This window comes from Paramisgurnus dabryanus, chromosome 22, assembly GCF_030506205.2.
Source record: "Paramisgurnus dabryanus chromosome 22, PD_genome_1.1, whole genome shotgun sequence".
NCBI lineage: Eukaryota > Metazoa > Chordata > Actinopteri > Cypriniformes > Cobitidae > Paramisgurnus > Paramisgurnus dabryanus.
The window spans coordinates 5,751,020-5,775,273 of NC_133358.1; the positions used below are offsets into that span (position 1 = coordinate 5,751,020).

Genomic DNA, 24,254 nt, shown 5'->3' on the forward strand with positions numbered 1-24,254 from the left:
GGGCGCGAATTCCGTTTGCGTCTGTCTATATACTCCTGCTGCTATTTAAGTTGTCACGTTATTGTTTGTAACTGTTCTGAATCATTTTTTTTATATATATAAGTTTGTTATTCATAAGTTGATAACTTGCTGTTTCAAACATTAAGTAAAAAGTAATCCAGACAACCCTGTTTATGACTGTCACTGTTAATAATTTTGTGATTGAATCTCCATTACGGTGGGTTTTTGATGCGCGTGGGGGGCGGCGCCTAGATATTCGAATATATTCGGATACATTGCATGATATTCGAAATCCGTTCGAATTAGATTTTTCTCAAAAGTGACAGCCCTAGGTGGCAACCCTAGTAATTCATGATGATAGTATTTTTATATGACATTAGGACTACACAAAGATGCAATAAAAAAAATCATAAATTTAAAGCACATTGTACAAAATGCATGTGCGAGTTCAACCTGTTGACCTTGTCTGGCGCATGCACAAGGTTTCAGTTCAGCAGCTTCTGCAACGGAGATACATGGAGTCTGCTCCTATTATCATTTGTTACTTAAAGTTTACTTTCTTTTGTGGTGTTGCTGTGTGTTTTTATATATATAAATATTCAAGTAAGTGACATCTGTCAGTGTTGTAAATATGTTTGAGTTTTATTTAAATGTACCTCATTAAATCTTCCATAATAACCTTGGGAAAGCAGCTGTATTCCACACAAATTCCTACAGGTAGCTCACGTCTTAATTGAAGGTAGCTCGTCGTGGGTTTATTTATTTTCTGTGGTTATGGCGCATTTGGATGTCTGGTTACAAGCGCCTGTGGTAAAGACTGGGTACGTGTTTGACGTCGCGTTGAGCTGTGTAGACCGGCGTATCATATGACATCAGTGATTTAACATGTATGATTCAAAAACAAAAAGATAAGTCGGCGCACCCGCGCCGGACGATCCGCGCAACGCTATGAAGCCCGCGGCGCGGCAACCGGACATTCCGCGCAACGCTGTGAAGCCCGGGCCACGATCCGCGCACATCTCGAGTCGAGGCACTATGGTTAAAATGGATGCCGTCATTTCGGATTCATTTTTGATAAACCGAAAATACAGTCGTCACAAGTTCAATATCATCTCATATTTAAACATCAAATGTCAAGAGATACCAGAGAGCCATACGTGACATACATGCACATCCCTATTATGAATCCAAAAGCAGTAAATACTCTATGTTTGGATCATCTTTCTAAATCTGATCTTTAATCATTTATTTTTTTATTCAAAATGTGGTATTTTTGGACGAATCCTACCCATATAAGAGGTGATAAAAAAGTATAAATAAAGACAACATGAAAGTTTTTTGTTGTTGTTGTTTAAAAGGATCTGTTCTTTCATTTGATGTATTGTATGTTTATGTTTAAAGAAAAGCATTTTCTGGAAGGTATTACAATTTTGTGAAAAATAAAAAAAATGCTGGCACTGGCTGGCAACTTTTTTTTTAAATGCTGGCGGGGAAAGAGTTCAAATCACAGTGAGTTCATAGACAGGTGTCTATGAACTCACTAATTTAGGTATAAGGTGACACAAGTAGCTCTCGACCACTTTTATTTTTTAGAAAGTAGCTCTCCAATAAAAAAAGGTTGGAGACCCCTGATATATGTTCAGTACTGAGATCATTAACAGTATTTATTGAGACCTGAATCCAAAATCAGGAGCAGGGTCTGCGCGAAATAATAAAAGTTATGAGAGGTGGCTTCTTAAAAGAGGATGCTAAAAAGAAAAAACAAACCAGAGCCTCAAAAATACCACCAGTTTCGTGATGAATACTAATAAGCAATAAACCTGCTCTGGGGCATCAGATATAATAACTGTCTCACTCCCATTTCGCTGTATCTCAAAATCAAATGTTGTTGACTGGTTAAGGGGTACTTGGCTTGAAAAAATAAAAAAAGGGGTACTTCAGCCAAAAAAGTTTGAGAACCACTGCCATAAACAGCCATTTAAAACTGTATTCACTGAAAAATATTGATGTAAAAAGTTATAAAAGATATACACTGCCTCACAAATAACAACCAGTTATTAACATAAGGGTCCTATTTATCCATCTGCATCTTTGGAGTGAATGATAAATGACTGTAAATGGAGTGTGTGCGTGAAGACTGAAACAGACAGTGTTGAATGTGAGAAGTGGCCTCTGTTGACCCTGTAAATGAGCCTGTGTTTTACAGCTATTCATATAAACGGCTGTGATTTTCTGAATGGATACGAGACCTTCACTGTTTTCTATATACATCTGCATAAAGATCTGACCACTGAATCTCAATGATCTGATTGGTAGAAACTGACTTGGTTATTTTATTTCCTCCAAGGTGGTGTGTTTGAGTTGTGACGGTCTCACACACAGAACTAATGTTTGTCTAATAATCTGGGTGTAAAGTGTTTCTCAGAAAGCTGAGGGTCTTATTGACACTGTCATGAAATCCAAACCTTCCCACTGTCCTGGGTGATGGGCACAAAATAAACCCCAAAAACCATGGTAACAAACATTATTAAAACTGAATTTTGGCATAAACTTTAAGTTTAAGTTTTAAAGTCAAACAGAGAGATGCTAGATTAGCCAATGCATCATTCACAGTTAAGAGAATCCCTGAATGCATTGCATTTATCTTGTTGCTTAACATTCATGGATTTTTCTCCATATAGTGGACCTCAACAGTTTACAGTTTCAATGCAATTTAACTCTTTCCCATGCTGGCATATGACAAAGGCTTATCAATGTTATTTAATATCTCACTGTAAAAAATATATAAAAATCACAACAATTTATGGGAAATCCACCAAACAATCTTTGGAAAATGTACTTAATTAAACTGACATTATATATTGTCTCACCACCCAGCACCTATTCTAAAAAACAAGCAGGTTTTATCATAATTACTAATAATGTCTGGGGGCGCTTTTAATAACTTCAACAGCACCATATGGAGGTGGGATGAGGTTTACACAAGAGTTTTTCATCTCCATGATGATCGAGTTAAATATAGAGACACTCAAACTGAAGAACGAGAGAAACAAGACCGATATTAAATTGTCACAGCGAGAGACAGGCTTATTTATTGACATGGAGACAATGCTAAAGAAAAAATCTAAAGGAAATGAAATTGAGGGAGAGAGCGTACAAAACGCATGTATCTGACCTGAGATATGTGGTTGATGGACGACTCCATCCTGCGCAGCTGAGAGGCCTGGATATCCAGCAACTGCAGGACATTGTTGGCTAAGGCGTTGATCTGATAGGCCACACTCGCCAGGGACTGGGTGGTGTACGCTTTGGTCTCCTCCAAGGCTTTCCTTTTATCCGGTGCCTACAAGTCAGAGTGATAAAAAGAAAATACATTAAATCTACACTGTCATTATAACAACATTTATCTGAAGTCTGGCAACACACTCAAGCACTACCTATTGATCATTGCTAACAGAAATGGCACAGAAACTGGCTAAACCTCCAGCTCTAATCTGATTGGTCAGCTACAACTCAATTTGTGGGAGACAGGGACAGTGTTTTATCAGACCACCTGGAAACCAAATTATTTTGCAAAAATTGACAAAAGGATTTTACTGGATTTGATTGGGTTATTAGATTAATCTATGGGGAAAAACATGTATAATTCACTTATTTTCAGATTATGTTGTGAAAAAACGACAGTATGCATTTCTTTTACAACACTGGACATCTACATTTCTAAGACTAGCTGCTTCACGGTGGTATAAATATTGCGACATCCGAAGTTTCACATTTTCCCACCCTTACCATTACATAGATTGTGCATGCTTGCTTAATATATCAGTTAATCTGTCAAACTGGATAGCTCTTGGCCAAACCAAATTGTAATGTGTATAACGGTTTAAATTATAATATGCAAGCAAAGTATGATAATAATAAAAGTTTATGAAATCTTCTGCATAATTGTTATTTAAAACAAAACTGCTAAAACCACGACCAAATAAAACTGAAACTCAAGTCTTCTTTCAGTTCTGCTTCTGGCATACCTCTGTGGTAAACCCTGATCTCAATGTGGTAAACCAGTACACATGAATACGCCATCAGTTCCTGGCACTTTAAAACTGAGCTTACAAACATGCAGATATAGTACAACCAATGCACCTGCAGCACATAAGGAACCAAAGTCGTTTTGTTTTTAGTATGGTATGATCACTAAAATATATATTACTTTTGTACTGTCTAATTTAAAATAACTAAAATATAGTAAAGGGACCCTATTCTAGGTTATATGTTTCAATGATTAATGGTTCAAAGTCTGTCACACTATTAAACCGGCAAACCAGGCCTTATTTGTGCATGACTCGGGCAGGAGTTTATTTTATTGGGCAAAACTGTGAAGTCACAGATGTCTAAAGAAAGCATTGTAGTCCTTATGTTTGAAGTGTTTTCTTTTAAAGTAAATATTTTCGTTTGGAGTACAGTTTGAGCTTTTTAACTTTACAGATCGTTTTAAATACACAACGATTAAAGGAAAAAGGAACTTTCTTTTTCAGTGAAAAAACCCCTGAACAAACGGTTTATAAATTGCACATACGACCAAACATGTTGGAGATGTTTTCCTGTTTCACAGGTTCTTTCTTGACAAATTTTCACAATAGGAATACAAATTAGAGAAGCACCAAGCATGACCGACCCGGACCGGTATCGGACAGTCAGTCTCACGACATTCCGAGCCATTCTTTTTTTTGCCAGTGGTGTAAGCAAATAACGTCACAGCCACCCTACCGTTATCCAACAGCAGCATTAATTTAATTTTGTACCCAGACACGCAATCCATTTGACAATGAGAAACATATTTTTTCAAAGGTGAACCGCCCCCAAATCGGTCCGTAATGAGAAACCTTTAGACCAGAGGTCCCCAACCACCGGGTCGCGACCCAGTACTGGGTCGTGGACAAGTTGCCACCGGGTCGCAAGAACGTCCTGAAAAAATTTGTATAATAGCCACGTAATAGCTTAATCGGGTATTTTGTACTGTAAGAGCCGACTTCAAATAACATCAATCATTTCCACTTTTGAACAGAGTTGCGCTCTCTCTCTTTTTCTCCGCCTCTCTCTCTCTACCAGCGCATCAGCGATCACATTGCTGTCATTAGAGTTTGTGCATACAGTACTTCTAAAACACAATCGAACAAAGAATTGCGGAGGTATGACTTTATGAATCATTTGTAAATGTACGTCGCAATGATGTACATATGCGGAGACGATCAAATGTGTGACAGCGCAAATGACTGAAAAGTAATTATTTTATTCTTCTTTAAACAACTTCAGAATTATCCATCGATCGTAGCACCATGATCAAAATAAACTATTAGGCTAATAATATTTTAACGGCTACACCTTTAACGCAGGTTTGAAAGGAACCTAAACTTGTCAATCATCATTAATCATGGTAAACGCGAGTCTCCGTGCCTCATTGCCCAGCCGCAATTCTTCTGGCATCTCTCCTCCTTCACTGCATTTTTCTTCTCTTCTGTTACTTGGAATTGGGTCTCGAGCCCGACCAAGATTCGAGCTGCCTTCGAGAACAGCAAGCCAAGTTTGTTTAGGTTCCATTAATTATTAAGACTAAATGGGCAGGCAAACTAGTAAAAACAATGAAAGTAAAAAACAATCCGCCAAAATATGGTTTTACACGTCTATAGAAAACAAACCATAGCCTAAATAAAGCAATTATAAATTTTCCTAATGCATGGTTGTTATATTTACTTCCGTTTAAAAAGTACATTTCGAAAAGGAGGATTTTCAGCACGTTTGAACAGCAACTCAGCGACCCCAACCATCCCCCCCCAATCTCACCCCCCGGTCCGCAAATTTTTTTTAAAGCTGAAACCGGTCTGTGGTGAAAAAAAGGTTGGGGACCCCTGCTTTAGACTGTGAACACAAATAAGAGTTTTTAAAAATGCTTTCCTTTTAGCATGCACGGAAATGAGTCAAAATGGTCTTTGGTTTTAAAGACACACTATGCAGTTATTTTACCTTAATATAACAGCTTCAAAGTCATTTCGATGGTAAACGAAGTCATAGTATGGCGAATCATCCTCCTGTTGAAGCTCAGGGAGGACGCTGCTAGCAAAACCACCAATGCAAGCTTGAGAGAACCGCCCCTGACAAATCTCGCGAGAATCACGACTTGCTTTACGGCAACGACGTCACACACGTTAGGCTTGTTCGACTTCGTGCAGCGCTGCAAGAACCGGCAGTCGGATGACGTAAAAGTACCGCGAGAATGATCTGAGACGGCACTTTGACGTCATCCGGCTGTCGGTTCCTGCAGCGCTGCATGAAGTCAAACAAGCCTATAACAACAACTGCACGCGCGCATTTGAGACGTGATGCTCGATGAGGGAAACAGCTAAGAAAACCCGTTCAGAAGAGAGTAGAAAGCGAAAAAGAGAATCTGACCGAGTTAGGAACCGGACAAGAGTCCCACTCGATCAGGTTTTTACTCGTTGGCGTGAGCTAATAGACAGCACTGGATGCAAAAGGGATGCTGATCTGGCGATCTTGTTGATGGACAAGTAAGTAAATCTCTTATTTGTAAATTTGTTTGCGGTCTATGTTGTATGTGGTTGCGCTTGCTTGTGTATTTTTTTACTATGCTGTTCATTCATCCAGTGTTGATAATTAGACCAGTAAAATAACTTCAACATGGGTCTAGCTAACTTACGATCATAAGAGCATTTAGCAGACTTGCTAACAAACACTCGTTTCTCTTACATGTTTTTTTTTTGCCATCTAAACTCAAGTGTTGTGTTGTGATGTGTACGTAGTCATTTGTCTAATTTCGATTTCTTTTGGCCAACGAATAACGGCCAATGTTATGAAATAATGCAACGTATACATTACAATTAACTTTGTCAATGCATTTTGTAATGTTTACAATTAAATAACAAATGAAATTATACAGTAGACATAACGTTAAACTATAGACTGTTTACTTGTGATTAAGCTGCAATCTTGTAAAAACGTAATAAGCCAGCAAACGCGGTAGGCTACTTTATTATTATATGCCTACTCTACACTTGGCATAAACTTCTTATTATCCTATTACCATCATCTGTAGTTTAGTAGACATGCACAGTGTTTCCCACAGGATTTTGAGAAACTGTGGTGGTGATGACGCCACCCACTAATTAGCATATATGTGACGTCATCATGTCGTGTTTCATTTGATCTCGTGTTGGCACCTGAAATAGGTTTCACTTCTACTCTTTGATCTGTATCTGTTTTTGATCTGTATTATATGTCAAATTATATTTTAAGCCGAATTAAGCTGTTTTAAATAGTGAAATAAAAATGTAAATGGGAATCATGAAAATTCTATTTGTGGGGGCCAGTGTTGATTCTGTGGTGGGCCACCACAAATAAATCAATGTATGGGAAACACTGATGCAGTAGCCTAATATTTGTATGAAATTGTGAAACATTCCCTGGTCATTATCTTCGGAGTCCATCTCTGCATATTCACGCCCAACACTATCCTTACAGGTACGTACAGAGTGGGGGTGCGAAATTACGACAGATGCAAGTTTTCCCCAGTGACTCTAGGGGTCGCTGTTTGACAAAAACGTCAAACTGCATGGAATGCCTTTAAACTGCAGTCCCCTGTTTCTTTATTGATTCCTGCTCAGCATTCGCACCATAAATGACATGTTGATATGCAGGAGTCTTCTTTGAATGGCCAGCCATTCTCCAGGCAGAGGCTTCAGAAATCTAATAAACTTCCTCAGCCCAACCCGTCGCATTCACAAGTTTTTTGATTATGTGTCTTATCACACACAGACAGTTATAACCTGATCCGGAATCAGCAATCAGTTTCAAAACTGATATTTGGACATCTAACAATGCCTGACTGATTCTGCATTATATTTTAAGATCTGTTAAAAAGATTTACTTGTCATTTAATGCAGTTTGGGTGAAAGTGTAATGTTTAATAACTAAGTTTTTGTTTTACCTTGTTTGTCAATAATAGTTCTTAGAAAGGAAATCAGAGTCGGAAAAAAATGGGTATGGGCAGGACACCCCACAGAAAAAAACGGAAATTGGAATCAACCAAGAAAATTGCAATTGATGCATCTTTAATATGAACGCTTGCATTAGTAAACCCAACTAACATAGTGCCTGCCTGTTAACCAATTTTTCAGTGGACTCAGGTCTGTTGGCCATGTTAAACAACATCAAAAAAGTGATACAGAAAAGTTTGATGTGAAAATCACTGTTGTTCTGATCCAGCTGCTGAATTTATCTTCATAACCTTCCCCCAGCCCATCGGGGGTTAGAAAGATAATTAGAAAAACAGCTTTATCTGAAGGACATTTCACACAGGAACAATGTTTGATCGGTGTCCTCAAATATCTCAAAAAACTTCCCACAAACCAAGAAGGGTGAGTTTCCCAGAAGACAGAGGCATCAATCTCTCTCTTATCTCTCTCATGGTCATAAACACAATGCCCTGAGATAAGTCGAGGTGGAGGGTGGAGGACAGCAACTTGTTACAAATAAGCAAATAAAAGTTTTAGAGTTCCTTATTTGGCTGAAGTGTCTTTAGTCATGTGACTGTAGGTGGAGTTTATTTGTGCTATTTGCATAGAATTACATCATATTTCTTGATGATATTCTTGAACATAAAGTTTATGTCTGTCCAGTTGAATAAACAGAATATAGAATGATTCACACAAACAATGTAAGTGATTTTATCACAAAGGCTTATAAAGGTTAAGTAATAGCAAAAGGTTGTCAATTCTTTGTCAGACAGTGTACAATGCAATGTCTTTCTCACAAACTTTCATTGTACATCCACTATTGTAACCGAGGGACAAACCCCAAACAACATTTAAACATTCAACACTAAATCTTAGAAGTTTAAAATGAGGCTTAATGTAGGTGGGTGTTCATGAGTGTGCAGGAAGGAAAAGCCTACGTTTCCTCCCAAGAGAAGCATTACAGAATCAGCCGGTGCTCCACCCAGCACATTGCAGAAGATCACAGGAAGGAACAGTAGCGCTCTTGGACACTTATGTTTGACATAATCAGGTCTAGGCGCGATACCTTCTTGGACAAGTCACCAAGTGTTTTGCTACACACAAATCAAAGTAGAATATCAATTCCCTTCGCGCCTTGAACAACAATCTGTGATGTCCACACTAAAACAACAACAAAAAATGTGCCAGGATTAGCTAGCACTACATTCATCTTTATGCTGAAGAACATGTCAAAACACAGTTCTCATTGACAGCAGAATGCTGGGATTTGTTTGGATTCTTGGTAATGCTGACAGATCATCTTACTAGGCTGTAAAACATCTAGAGGAAATGAACTCCGAATATCAACAGAAAAATGTTTGGAATGTTCCCAATTAACACTGCGTAACTCTTGTAAAGGTGTCCCACTGCTCTGCTATCCCAACAGGAAGAGGTAAAGGGATATGACACATGCCCAGTCTTTTATGGGTTTAGTGGCATTCCATCATTTCCAAGGACATTCCAATATAGGGCTGTGTCGATTAATCGTGCAAATGCGCATTTTCTCAATTACGGTGAAATGCCACCACATCCAAAATTCCAGGAAATATTTATATCACTGTTCTTTAGATTATTTCATGATATAAAGAATATTTTGAATGATTTTGTTTGACGAGTGTTGCTTTTTAAAATGCACATTATAAACGACTCAAACTCATAGTGATTTTAGATTGATAAGGACTTCACTAGGGCTGGAACGACGCGTCGACGTAGTCGATTACGTCGATTACGTAATTACGTCGATTTGCCGGAAATGCGTCGATGCGTCGCACTGTTTACATTTTGAAATGAAGGCGGCTTCAGCTCCGACCGGGTGATACAAATGTTATACCAAACAGACAGAACGCGATCAAAAGTGTGGGAATACTTTAAGCAGAGACCAAATAAAACACATACTGTGTAAAACTGAAATGGCATACCACAGCAGCGCAACACCTGTGTATGATCATCTTAAAAGAAGAAAACCTGGAGCTCTCCGACCTCAAAATGACGAGACGTCAGCGTAAGAATTTGAACTATTACAGTAAGTTTTTATACTTACTCTATAAACAATAGAATCAAAACATATTGTGCTTAATACAGCTGCGTTTACATCTTCGTTTAATACGAGCTGCGAGACGCCTGACAGACGTGACATTGCATCGCTTCTGGGCAGTAACTTATGTTGAAACAGTAAATAAAGAGCAGGACATGTTTTTATATTAAGAAGTTATGAAATAATAAGTTACTGTCACATTGAGAACTGATAGGCATGTGCCCGCGTGCACTGAAAGCCAGCTGGCAGTGCGGAGTTCCCAATGAACGTCTTTTTTGCGAATATGTGCGCAGATATTACAGAAGCTCGTCTTGTAAGGTATTCCTGACATGCGTTTATTTAAAGTAACAGCGGCGTAAACGCTGTTTATAAAATATTAGAAGATCATATTAACTGAACTTGTTTTTTACCCGGAACTTAAGAAAAGTTAAATGTTAAAGTTAAATGAGAATGCAGTACTACTAATAGTAATAATATTAACAGTAATAATATAACCATTACATCTTATATAAGGGTTCATGAATCACAATGAACTTATTTTTACTTCAGTCTGAACTAATGCTGAGTTAATGCATGTACTAATCATAAACTAATGTTTAAAATATTAATATATGCCTATTTTATTGTTTAAGGTGAATAATGCCTCTTTTAAAGTGGCACTGCCACTTTATTTTTCATGTTGAAAATTTTGGTTTGTGTGCTTGTTTAATTAAGAAAATGCTTAAATAAAATGTTAGCGTTAATGGCAGATGTTACATTTATTATTTGTTGGGGAATTATATGTATAAAAAAATCATTAGACTATTCGATTAATCGAAAAAATAATCGATAGATTAATCGGTTGAAAAAATAGTCGATAGTTGCAGCTCTAGACTTCACAGAGCCGTAGTACACGCACAAGCTATGCATGAAACACAGAATCGGAGCCTTGCTATTCAGAATCGATTTCAGGCAGGTCTTTTTAATGGGGAACGCGATATATCATCACAGCCCTATTCCCATAGAGTTGATTTTTACCCAAATTTTTCATTTTCATGTTGTTTTAAACTGGTCTAATGGGAAGTGAAGCAGAATATCCCCAGTACTTCATCCAGAACCACTGAAAGTAGTCCCTGTGTCTACTTTGATATCTGATAGCTATAGCTTTGTGGGGGAAATAGTCCAAAATTAAGGTAATTTTTCAACAATAATCACCACCCTCTGCAGTTTCTCTCATATCCCATTTGCATTTTTTCCAACCAGCGAGTCACACCCAACAAGCAATGCCACTTAATTTTATTAATGTAAACTTCATGCAGCATCTTCATGCAGCTTTTGAATATATTTGCGTTTAAGATGACAGTATTTGTAATTTTGAGTGACTAATGCTCTTAAAAAAACGGTTCAAAGTGTCTGTCAGGCAATATAACAGATGGGAGTGAAGCCCAAAGAAGCAGGCTTGTAATTACAAAGATCTGATGGCTTTGTAATCTGCTATACCTGCAGCCACTGGCCAATAAGATCACTGTGCTTGATCACAGGAATGAATTAAACAGCATTTTTCATTTAGGAGGGCTTTTGTTTGCAACACTACCCCAAAGAGCTTCACAAAAAGTAAATAAAATTATTTGTATGATTTATCGATATGGATTTGGTAAAGGACACCAACAGAAGAAAGATTATCAGTCTGATCTCATGGAATTCACACATATACGAGTTGGCTAATTCGTAAAAATTTGCATAAAGTGAATCAAACAAAAAACATACGATTATCATAAAAAAACAGTAATCAAACCCCAATTTACCGCAATATCACGGGCAAAAGTAAATTGTACCAAAATATACAAATGTGGTCGTACAAATTAATACGATTTAGCCCCCATGTAAAATACGTTTGAATTGCCATGAGATAACCTTAGAATTACGGTCTTCTGGTCTAATCTAGGCACTGGCAGGAGCAGTGCTAAGTAACCCTATACTTTCCAGGACAGATGCTAGCCAGAGTTGAACTAGGTAAGGAAAAATCCTGTCTATCCCAGAATGATGGAGCAACCTTTTGACCTCGATCCTGTAACTCTTACCAATCTGAGGGTGTGACCGGATTCACGGTTTCTACGGTAACCCTCAACAACTCCAGGCCAGCATGCATCGCACACTGACATAGTGAAATTAGAATACTCAAATAGTGATCATTGGCATGATCTGGCCTTGTTAAATAGTTACAAGTTTAATTAGAAAAGGTGAAGTAAAAATAGCTTACTAAGCCTTGCAAAAAATAAGGGTCAGTCAGAGAAGGACAAAGATCATAGCTAATGCAAAGAAAAACAAACCACACATATGAAGGCCACAGTACAAACGGCAAGTTTAGAAAGTTTAGCTACACATAATTTGAGCCTAACTTTAGTGTAATTCAAATGAAGTAAAGATATGATACTGAGAGCATTCTCACATAAAAGGTCTGTGTGATCAAGCAGATAAAAGTAACTTCACAGTTCATTCTGCACGCTGATACGTCACTGATGTGGAGGTTGACCACTCACCAAAACAAACAAGTGAGTAATTAAATATCATTTAGATCTTATTTTTGGTGCTTGTAACATGGGTTGCATGAATTTAAAGGAGGTACTTGAACCAGAATATCACATAGACTTAGGAGTGGACTCTTTCAACTTGGGCTAGTAAGCAAGAACCATCCAAGAAACAAAAACCATCCATTACATCGCAGCAACACCCAAGAATCCATCTCAAACAATCTAACAAAACATTTACTGTACTGTAGCTAACTACCAGGGCTCGACATTAAGGCTTGTCCGCTTGTCCGGGACAAGTGGATTTTTTGTAGGACAAGTGTAAGAAAAAATTAGTTGTCCGACTGGACAAGTTAAATTTCAAACAATGTTACTTAACATTATGTGCCGTTAATGACAGAGCAGAACACGCAGCGCAAACACCGAGCGGAATATTGAACAGAGAGCGCGGTGTGCCGACACACACACACACACACACACTTTTACATGTTACTGTTATTGTTACTAAACAAGCTGGGCGCGCATTAAACCTGATCAACAAACACGGAGGGGCGGGAGTCACGGGATGGCGTGGAGAGTGATGTTTCTTCAGGCTCCGGCGTAAATATAACTGACAGGCACTTCAACTGCGTTTTCATCACTGTGTGTTTCAAAAAGCAGATTTAAGTCCGTATTTTTTCTCTTCTAAAGTTTCGGTAAAAACACATAATGGGCTTAAAATCTTTTTTAAGAATCTGTTTTATAATGAGAATCTCTCTTTCAGCGCGCCTATGTGTGTGTGCGTCACGCAAATCTGACAGAGTTCGTCACTGTACATTAAAAATCCCATACAAACATTACAGGCGTAAATGCTAGGTTTAAGATTGATTTTATATATAACAGATAATCTAGATACGTTTATCCTGATAAGTTTTTAAAAACATGGTAATGTTTTAATGTTTTGCTTTAGTGTTTTAATGTCAGACAATTATTGAAATGTGGGAAAAATGAAGAGATAGGCAGCAGGTATAGCATCATTCTTCAGAAAGAGTAGCAAGAAGCAGCCAAATGAATCTTAGTAAAATACATTTCAGTGGCCTACAAAATTCACATGATTTTCTGGTCTCTATAGTTTTTTCAGCAATGGGACATATAAATTCTGGTTTCAAAGTTAATTTCAAAAGTTTTATTTGATTAAATAGTTGATTAAAAACATGGAGGTTGAATTATGACTATAAATTGTATGTTAATCTCAATTCATTTTAATTAAAATTAAAGTGTTGTAGCAATTGTATGTTATACATTATTCTGATTAACACACGTATAATACTTAAAAGTATTTTAAGGTTGAATGATAGAGATTTTATGTGCCACCCCAGAGTAACTGCTGGCCCCTGGCTGGCCACCTCTATGAAAAATCCCTTGCTCTGCCACTGATTAGCAAAACACAAAAAATACATTATTATAAAACTTTACCCGGACAAGTGACTTTTGTGCATGGACAAGTGAAACACAAATTTACACAAGTTCCTCAAAAAGTTAATGTCAAGCCCTGACTACCCACAACACAAAAGCATTCTGGTGGTGACTTCTGCATGACTAGGTAAAATTTTGTAAAGCACAAGAATATACATTTCCCAAAATCTGCTGCTCATATATGCTTTATAAATGCGTTCTCATTTCTAATGCTATGTTTACATGAAAGTAATGTAGTAAAAAACTGAACATACATGTACATACAACAACACTGTCAAAATGGTCAGTGTTTAGACGGATCAATAAAAATGGCTAAAAATGCTGTATTAAGTGTGCCAGGCCAGTAGGTGGCGATGCTACTTTGTAAAACAACACTACATGCTTCTGTGCATACATTCTTCTACAGAGCGATAAATACAAACAGTCAGAATGGCAAAAGCATTGAGCAGTTTTGTTTAAGACCATAGACTATAAAAAATATGGACATAGTGTTTGTTATGTCACCTGTAGGTTTCTAGGATTTTTGAAACCCAAAGTGGGCAGATGGCAGTGGTCATACCTTTAATTATGCAGAACTTTAAGGCTTAATAGAATTCAAACGGATGAATTACAAAAAAAATTTAATTGGTCACAGTTATGAATGACAAAATTAGCTAAATAGACCAAAACCAGGCTGTAAATATATAATTTCGATTGTAAAGTTGGACATTTTAACATGGGGGTTTATGAAATTGACTCCCTTCTGGGCCATGTCTCCAGCGGCCAGTCTATAAATTGCAGTTCACTTCAGTGTTGGATTCACAAAAGCAATCGGAAGGTTCCCCCTTGGATTAGATGGACAATGAGGTAAGATTTTGACTACAAGTGACAATAGACTAAGGGTGTTTTCACACTTGCCTTGTTTAGTTCGGTTGAATCATACCAGAGTTCAATTGCTCAATTGGTGCGGTTCATTTGGGCAGGTGAGAATGCAGTAATCAAACTCTGGTGTGCACCAAAAGCGTACCGAGACCGCCTTGAAGAGGTAGTCTCGGTACGCTTTCAAACGAACTCTAGAGCGGTTCGTTTGTGGTGAGAACACGACCCGAGATCTTACTGACCTAACTGCAAAAGTACTGCGCATGTTGGACTAAACTGCTGCCGTAGTCAGCTGCGCAGTGCATTATCGGATGAGGAAGTGTTTGTTGACAGTTTCTATTACCAATATTAGCACAATGACAGCTCGCAGACATACCTGAAGTTGGGAGGAGGTGCGGGCAGAGCCTCAAAAATGTGATGTCTTACCGTTGGCAGTGCATTAAAACATTGTTTTCAAGCAGCATCCGCGATTCGTTCTGAAAATGAAAGGTTTGTCTGGAGTAGGGCTGCATAACGATTAATCGCGATTAATCGTTTGCAGAATAAAAGTTTTGTTTACATCATATATGTGTGTGTACTGTGTATAATAATTATGTATAAATAAATATACACACATGCATGTATAATTTTAAGAATAAAAATATTTATAGATTAAATATTTATATATAATATAAATTATATATAAATATAAAAATTTATATACACATCTAAATACCCCTTAAATACCTACATGCAAATGTATTTATTTATGCATTATTATTATACACAGTACACACACATATATGATGTAAACAAAAACTTTTATTCTGCAAACGATTAATCGCGATTAATCGTTATGCAGCCCTAGTCTGGAGTGCTGTATACAAACTACACTGTAAAAAATCCAATTAATGAAATGTTGGATGAGCAAAAATATATAAGTTAAACCAATTTTCTTGTTTGGGCTTAGTTGAGAAGACATTATTTTAAGTCTACATAAATCTTTGTTTAAAACATTAAATGAATGGTTATTTTCAAATCCAGTCAACATTCAGAATGGATTGTGTTGACTGAACTAATTAAAACAAATCTGGTAAATATGTGGACTAGGGCTGTCACTTTTTATTCGATATTCGAATATGCATTCGAACATGACGTGAAATATCCGTATTATCCGAACTATAAATAAACCATCCGGTTTTTAAAATGCCATGTGTGGCGCATTTTTTACAGGAACACCTCGTAATAGGAAGGAGGCTGAGAGTGAGACCGACGACTGCAACTGTGCGCAAGAGAGGGAATCAAATGGGACCAAAATGAACCTCATGTGCATGTTAAGATAGAATTATAGTTTGTATATAAAATGGCATATTGTTTATAGTGTTAAATATTATAGCAGAATAAAAATACGTGTTAATACGTTCGCATTATGAAATTAGCATGTATGAAGATAATTTCATCATTTTTACAATGCAATGTAAACGTTATATTAAACAACAACAGCATTTGTCTTGTAAACGGATTTGAAATGATGATGTGTTGACTGTCGCGCGTCACATAGACGAGAGAGTCAAGTGAGATCTGCTTAACTCATCTATAAGTTTAATTTCATCTCAAGTTTCAAAGGGTTTGTGCTCTCTATCATTAAAAACGGTCAAGCAAACAGCACGCGCAGAGATAATGCACTTGTCAATGACGGCTCACAAACGCGCGGGTTATAGGCTGCATGTGTGCTTGTTGTCAATGAGATTACTTCTCACAAACACGCTCAAGCGCGGGATATGTGTGCTTGTCAATGACGGGCATTAAATCCGTCGAATTCCGCGAAGTTTTCTGCCGAAATCTGCGGGCGCGAATTCCGTTTGGGTCTGCATATACTCTGCTGCTATTTAAGTTGTCACGTTATTGTTTGTAACTGTTCTGATTCGTTTTTTCTATATATATAAGTTTGTTATTCATAAGTGATAACCTGCTGTTTCAAACATTAAGTAAAAAAGTAATCCAGACAACCCTGTTTATGACTGTCACTGTTAATAATTTTGTGATTGAATCTCCATTACGGTGGGGTTTTTATGCGCACGGGGGGGGGGGGGATATTCGAATATATTCGGATACATTGCATGATATTCGAAATCCGTTCGAATTTGATTTTTCTGAAAAGTGAAAGCCCTAATGTGGACTTATGACAGCTATTCTTCCTGACAACAAAATGCTCATAATATTACTGTTATTTGGTCATATAATGTAATTGTAAGAGTTGTTCAGGCGTGAATGTATGTGCTTAAAGTTTAAATATGCGGTCGGTTAATAAAGATAGCGTCTATTTAAAAATGTGCTCGGACACTTTCGAACGGAGATGAGCTCCAGAAGAGCTCCAGAAAATCACCAACACTTAAGCGCTCACACCCCGCCAGGCGCAGCCTCGCCTCGGCAAGCCCCTCAGAAATCGACTCCTGGCTCTGATATCTCTGTGGCGTTTAAACGTGATTTAATTCATATAATACTTATACTTAATAATGAAAGGGTTATGTTTTAAATAATATTTCAGGATTGCACTTAATTAATATTGCTGTTGAGTGATGTTCATATCTTTCACATTTGTTATAACTGGACTGCGTCTTGCCTGCGAATTTGAACTTCAGAGCTGAAGGAGTGGGTGGAGAAATAGTTCCAATATCATAACAATCTTAAATAAAACTTCTAAATATACCCGTGTGTGTACACGTGTGTGTGTGTGTGTGTGTGTGTGTGTGTGTGTGTGTGTGTGTATGTAATGTATGTGCCTGCGTGTGTTTTGAATTTAAAATGTCTTAAAGGTGCAGTGTGTAATTTTTAGAAGGATCTTTTGACAGAAATGCAAAATAATATACAAAACTATATTATCAGGGGTGTATAAAGAGTTTTCATAATAAAACATTATGTGTTTGTTACCTTAGAATGAGATGTTTTTATCTACATACACCGAGGGTCCCCTTACATGGATGTCGCCATTTTGGGCCGCCATGTTTCTACAGAAGCCCTTAACAGACAAACTTTTTTTACTAAGTTGTCTCCGACGATGACATGTTTGTCCGGTGGTGGCTACAGTAGCTTTCTCTATGTGTTACAAAAGCGAGGGGTGAGCAGTGGACTGAACCGTTGGTTGCAATTCACCACCTCACCACTAGATGCCGCTAAAATTTACACACTGCACCTTTAACTCGTAAGGATCTGTATCACAGGTCATTTCATCTTAGATTAATCCGCAAGTAACAGCTGAAATCACTCACTGTTTTACACAAGGACACAAGTCATCAGCCGTTTCCTCAAGTTCACGTCAGGTAAGTGTTTGTAAATAAATGTTAATTTTAGACTATATTAATTGGCAAAGACGCAAATACTCAACGTTTTTGTAAAGATATATATATATATATATATATATATAAATATAAATAAATAAAGGTGTGTTATGTTATGTGTCCGAGGTAAAGTGAAGGTATTTTAGTTAAAATAACCTGGATATAGGGTTGATTTACCAGACAGGGTTTAGGGCTCGGTCTTCATTATAATTGGGACATTTTTACAAACAAACCTTATAAAATACAATACTGGCATGCATTTTAGGACAAAACAGTAGCACTCATATGTTACGAGATGTCAGCCCTGTCCGAGAAAACCGCCCAATAGTGTTTAATTACGTGTGATGTCTGAGGGAAATTTGTCCTAACATTTACATTAACTTTACGATATTAAACATGTATTAATGTATGTATTTATATTCCTCTGTTTATCAAACCAGAGCGGAGATGATGTGAGAGGCAGACCAGAGGGATACATGGCGAGAAGAGGTTCTCCTTAATGGCCCTGCAGATGTTCTGAGTGACTTTGGAGTGCTTTTGGACTGTTTTATGCCCTCTATTTAGAGAAGACTTAATTCTGTGTTCAGTCTGTATGATAAGTGAATAAAGCTTTTGTTTTAATGTGACTGAAGTTAATCATTTTGTCATTATTTGATAAATAATTTTAAAAAGTTTATTAACAATTCCCAAATAATAAATATTAATTGAAGAAACACATAAAACATTGAGTAAATACTTAAATTTTAATTGACAGAGTCTTTGCTGTAAGTTTTTAAAGATTCAACTGATTAAAACATTTTAGTTGAATGAACTATAAAGCTAGTTGAGCTAACATACTTTTTATATTTGAGTCAAATTTGGGCCAACTAAAAAACAATAATTCAGGTAACACTTTGGAGAAAGCAATTGAGTGAACGTAAAATTTCTGTGGAACTACTAAAAAATAATTCATTGAGCCAACAATTTATTTTTTACAGTGTATGTATAACAACCACAGAGACATAATTACAGCACGTTGTCATATGTCCACGGTGTCTGCTGTATTATCCTCCTTTTTGTTTACTTCCAGGGTTTCATTGGAATTTTGCTCATGTTGATTCTGACCAATCGAGAAGCAGTTTAGGAAATACGTTGAAATACATCATGTGGCCAATAAGTTATGTTGTTTTTATCACATGAAAGAATTTTGGATCAGACCAATCAGTCTGGTGTGAAAAGGAACCAAAACTGCTAAAAATGTTACAATGTATAATTTTTTGCTTTGATCCGGACCAAATGAACCAAACTACAGATGTGAAAACACCCTAAAGCTAGTGGTGCAACGGATCGCAGTTGATCCGTGATCCGTACGGATCACGACCCACGGTTCGGCTCGCATGTGATTCGCGGATTAATACGCAAATTTAAATAGGGAAAGTTTATCATTTGTAAGTATTATAAAGGTTTGCAAATGTTAACATTCAAGTGATTTTAAACAGTTTAACTGCAAAACGGCGCTAAAGTGATCAGTTTACTTTACGCACAAACGCACGCGTGCGGTTGAATGCGTCCGGTCCAGCTCGAGTCAGACATCATCCTTCAAAGATCAGAACTCTTGATGTTTAAATTTCAGAGAGTTGCGCTACTCTCTCTCATACTGTAGTGTATTAAAATACATTTGGCTAATAGAGCAATGAAAAACAACGTAACGTTTTTATGTGGGACGACTGTAATGCTGCGCCGTCTGTAATTCGCCCTCTGTCTGTGTCTGTGCGCTCGTTTAAGGGGACTCGGTAGTGCACAAACGGAGAGATGCAGTCTGTGCATATTTGGTCTTAAAGAGACAGTAAGCTCAATTGACCTACTTAAGTCTGTGTCATTAATGTTAATCAAAGAACCCAAGACAAAGAGAAAATCACTGCTGAAGCTTTAAAAAAATAATAATTACATTTAATTAATACAATAAATGCAGTGTTATTATTCATTTGATTTCTGTAAATAATGATTTTAGACCTTACTTAATGTGCAACCTTGTTCTTTTTATAAATGTTTGTAATTTCTTGATTTGTTATTAGAATTTTCCCATACTTTTTTTTTGCTGATCCGAAAAATGATCCGATCCGTGCCTCAAAATCCGTAATGTGATCCGAACCGTGAGTTTTGTGATCCGTTGCACCCCTACCTAAAGCGCCAAAATTTTGTAAAGTTTGTTGTTGGAGAAGCCTTAATTAACACAATCTTGAGCAGCACAAACAAAGTTGCTTTAGATTAAACTGTCTACTCAATTAAATATATTTAAATGTAACATTTTATTAAACTAGTCCTGCAATTATCATTGCTTAATAATAACTGTCTGTTCACCAGCTCTGATGTAGGCCTGTCATATCATAATAAAATCAGACTCATTGTCCTCCACACAATACCAACATCCTCCACAGAAGCCTGGATGGATCAGTGGGCGACATGTTTCAACACTTGTCCCAAAGAGCCACATCTATTTGATAGAAAATCCTACTCTTCAATTGCTGAAGTCAGTGATTCAGAGATGGCAAAAATCACATGGACTGCAGTGCTAACAAGTGCCACACTGAGCTGCCTATGACACAAACACTGTACACCCAAAATAAAAGCATGCAGCCGGAAAAAAAAAACACTGTGGAAACATGAGTAAGTTTTAGTAGTAGATCTATACACTGTATACTTAAACTGTACAAAAAAAGGTACATCAATGTATTTTTAAGTGCACCTATTTTGCATTCCTGTGTGTAGCAGAGAAGTGCATTCATTGTCTTTGAATCCTGATGGCAAACCAGGTGGCCTGACGTTTATTAATGCACCCTTGTCAAATCCAACCTGGCTATAGAGGTTAAATCGGTGTGTTGTCTTGCATACTAGAACAGATACTGTTGCTGGCCAAACATGCAAATAAAGTTCAGGGGTTATTACACGTTTACATTAAATGCCACATACTTAACATTAATGAATGCCTACATAAAATCAATGCAACTTTAAATGCATGTTCGAATATCTTTAAATGTAAATGTCTTAAAGTAATAGCTCACCCCAAAATAAAAAAAAATATCATAATTTAATCACCCCCATACTTTTTCAAACCAAGATTTTCTTCTTTGAAACACAAAAGAAGTTCAGAAAGGTGGGTCAAACATGGTAACATGCATACCATTACAAATTTACCATCTTAATAATATACAATTGGGGGTGCACTGATAAATCGGCTGATCATGCTTGCTATTTTTCTCAATAAATTACAGAGAAATGCGGCTACATTCAAAAGCCAGAGGGCGCTCTCATGCAGAAACTTGAATATGTGCCGCAAAAGAAGAATCATTACACACGCAGCTCCAGGAAATGGCTTAAGCATATATATAGGGATGGGTACCGAAGCCCGGTATTTAACTTGCCCCGGGGCTAAATTATTAAAGACCGTAGTATCAGTAAGATCTGACGCTATCGGTTCTGCTTTCGGTCCTGGAGAAAAAGATACAAATAAATGTTCTATGTATTCTTGAATAATAATGTTTTCGTGCACATTTTGTCTCACCAAACATTTCTAATTTGAGATAATATTAAGATGTTTGTCTGTGAGATCTGCGAGATCTCTCATGCGCGCCGCGGAGGCTGTCTGTCACACTCCGACGAGCGCGGCGCATGCATACGCATAGCAGCACGAAAACTCCCGCTTAATAACAAGACTGACAATGGCGGATAGAGCAAAACGTTCAAAAGTGCGGTTATACTTTACTAGAGTTGATGCAGACAACGCTCGTTGTCATACAGGTAAGTGCAACAAGATGTTTGCATGTAAGGGCGGAAACACAAGCAATCTGTCAAAGCATCTTTTAAAAGTGCATTACGTGCAGACAGAAACTGTGTCCCAATTCAAGGGCTGCCGCTGCGACCTTCTAAGCATACGACCTTAAAAGGTGAGCACTCGGTCTGTCAAGGTGGCAGCCTGAGAAGTCCGCGAAGAGAACTGAAATGAGACGGTCTAATCCTCGGAGGACCCATAATTTGCGTCACCTGCTGCACGCGCCCACCGCGCCTGTCAGGCATGTACTGTATGCTAACATCATGTTGAATCAACGTTGTTCACGTCATTTAAAATAAATGTACAATATCCCTAATTGGTTTACGTTGAAATTCTGTTGATTTCTTTTGGGAGAAATTATGTTATGCATTCAACATATTTTCTTGTTACTTGTTTTAAAATCCCAAATAAAGAAAATTCAGTATGTAAACATTTATTTGGCTAAATGCACAGCACTTCAAGTTAGTTTACAAAATAGCCTACAGATAAATATCCTATTTAAAGTATTTTTTCTGCAGCTTCCACGCTGGTGCATTAACAAATATATGTACATTATTTAGAAATGATATCCAAAAATTTATTTGTAATAATGAAATGCAGACACATAATTAACTTAATCATGTGAACATAGGTTCATGATCAAATGTTAACATTGGCCAAAGTACCGATAAGAATACCGTTAAAGTACCGGACCGTTAAGCAGTATCAGTAAGAGTAGTAATACCATTAAAATCTTAACGATACCCATCCCTACATATATATTGCTGTTTTTCAAAACCTTTTCAGGTATTTTCATGATAATAAAGACTATGTATAATGAACAGTGATTTCAGATCGATAAGGACTTACTGATCACAAGCTGAAGTACATAAAATAGCTGTGCAAAATATCGGCTGTGCAAATCAGAGCAGTTATCGGCCAGGTATTATTAGTGTATATTGGCATTTATTGCCGCATCCAGAGTTTCCCGCAGCACTTTGCAGTTCGGGCGGCCCGCCTAACCTGAGAAATCCTACCGCCTTAAACTAGGTCGTCCAAAACAAAAAATAAATAATAATAATAATAATTCGCTGCACAAAAGGCTGTCAAGTGCAATTCGGAGAATAGCGTGGACCCGCTTCACACCGCGAGCGGGCATGCACACCACACGGCCAATGAGAGAAAGACGTGGTGCGTCACTGTCTGGAGGATAACTAGTAGCCAGATGATAAAACATCTCGGAGATTAGCGCGGAATCGCGGACACGCTTCACACCACGAGCGTGCACGCGCGCCACACGGCCGAAATGGTCCTTCAACTGTCTGGAGGATAGCCAGTTGATAAAACGTGTCCGTGAGAAATGTAAGTGGACTTATGTTTTGGGTTTATTTAAGCATGTTATTGTATTATTCTTTAGTTCTTGCGAATTAAAAGTAAGTTAGCTGGTGATTTTTGTTTTTTGAGTAACCTGCTATAGCTAGGTTTCACGTGCCTGTTGATTCGATATAATTGTTGAGCGCTCTTGCTTACGTTATTTATGTGCATTATTTACATGCTACTTTAGTTACACTCCTTTAAGATAATGTAATTATTAATAGTGGGAAATAATTAGCTGCTTCAGTTTGTCTTTATTAACCCTTTAGTTTCACTTCATCACGCAGCTATTTACGTTAGAGGTATCGGTTAAATTTTTCATTATTAATTCATTAATAATCTAGTATGTGTTCATTTTCTGTCATAGTTTCTTCAAAATTAAGTTTTATTTGAGTGTTTTAAATAAAAATATTTTCATTATGACATGTACAGCCCACCCCTTTGATTGCGACGCCCCACGGCAACGCCCACCCGCCCAATCCTACCACTTAACTAACAAATGTTCTGCGGGAAACCCTTGCATCCCTAGATACAATAGCTTTCGGGGACAATCCAGAACGTTCATTCTCTTTCATACTATCCACTAACCAATATCATTCAGTACTACTGAGTGACATTAAAGTTGATGTTATGCATCACACATCATGTTTGTTGGGGTAAAATTTTCAGTAATAACATATATTTGATCTGTTCTAATCTATGCGATTAAATGGCTTTGATAAAGTTTAAAATAATGAAAAATCCTCACAAAATACAGTTTATTTTACAATGTTTTCCTTTTTGAAACTTGTCTGCCATCAACATTTATTGATATAGAAAATACTGGTGAAACATTCTCAACTAAACGTCACCTTT

The 24,254-nt window shown here is 37.3% G+C and overlaps 1 protein-coding gene across 7 annotated transcripts in view; it reads right to left on the minus strand.

Moving 5' to 3' along the window:
• Positions 1-24,254, minus strand: part of abi1a (abl-interactor 1a) — a 74,460-nt gene that overhangs the window by 48,117 nt on the left and 2,089 nt on the right. For all 7 annotated transcript variants that reach the window (XM_065294666.2, XM_065294667.2, XM_065294662.2 and 4 more), the window contains exon 2: positions 3,176-3,343. In XM_065294666.2, coding sequence (XP_065150738.1) covers positions 3,176-3,343 — 168 coding nt within the window. The remainder of the gene's footprint in view (positions 1-3,175; positions 3,344-24,254) is intronic.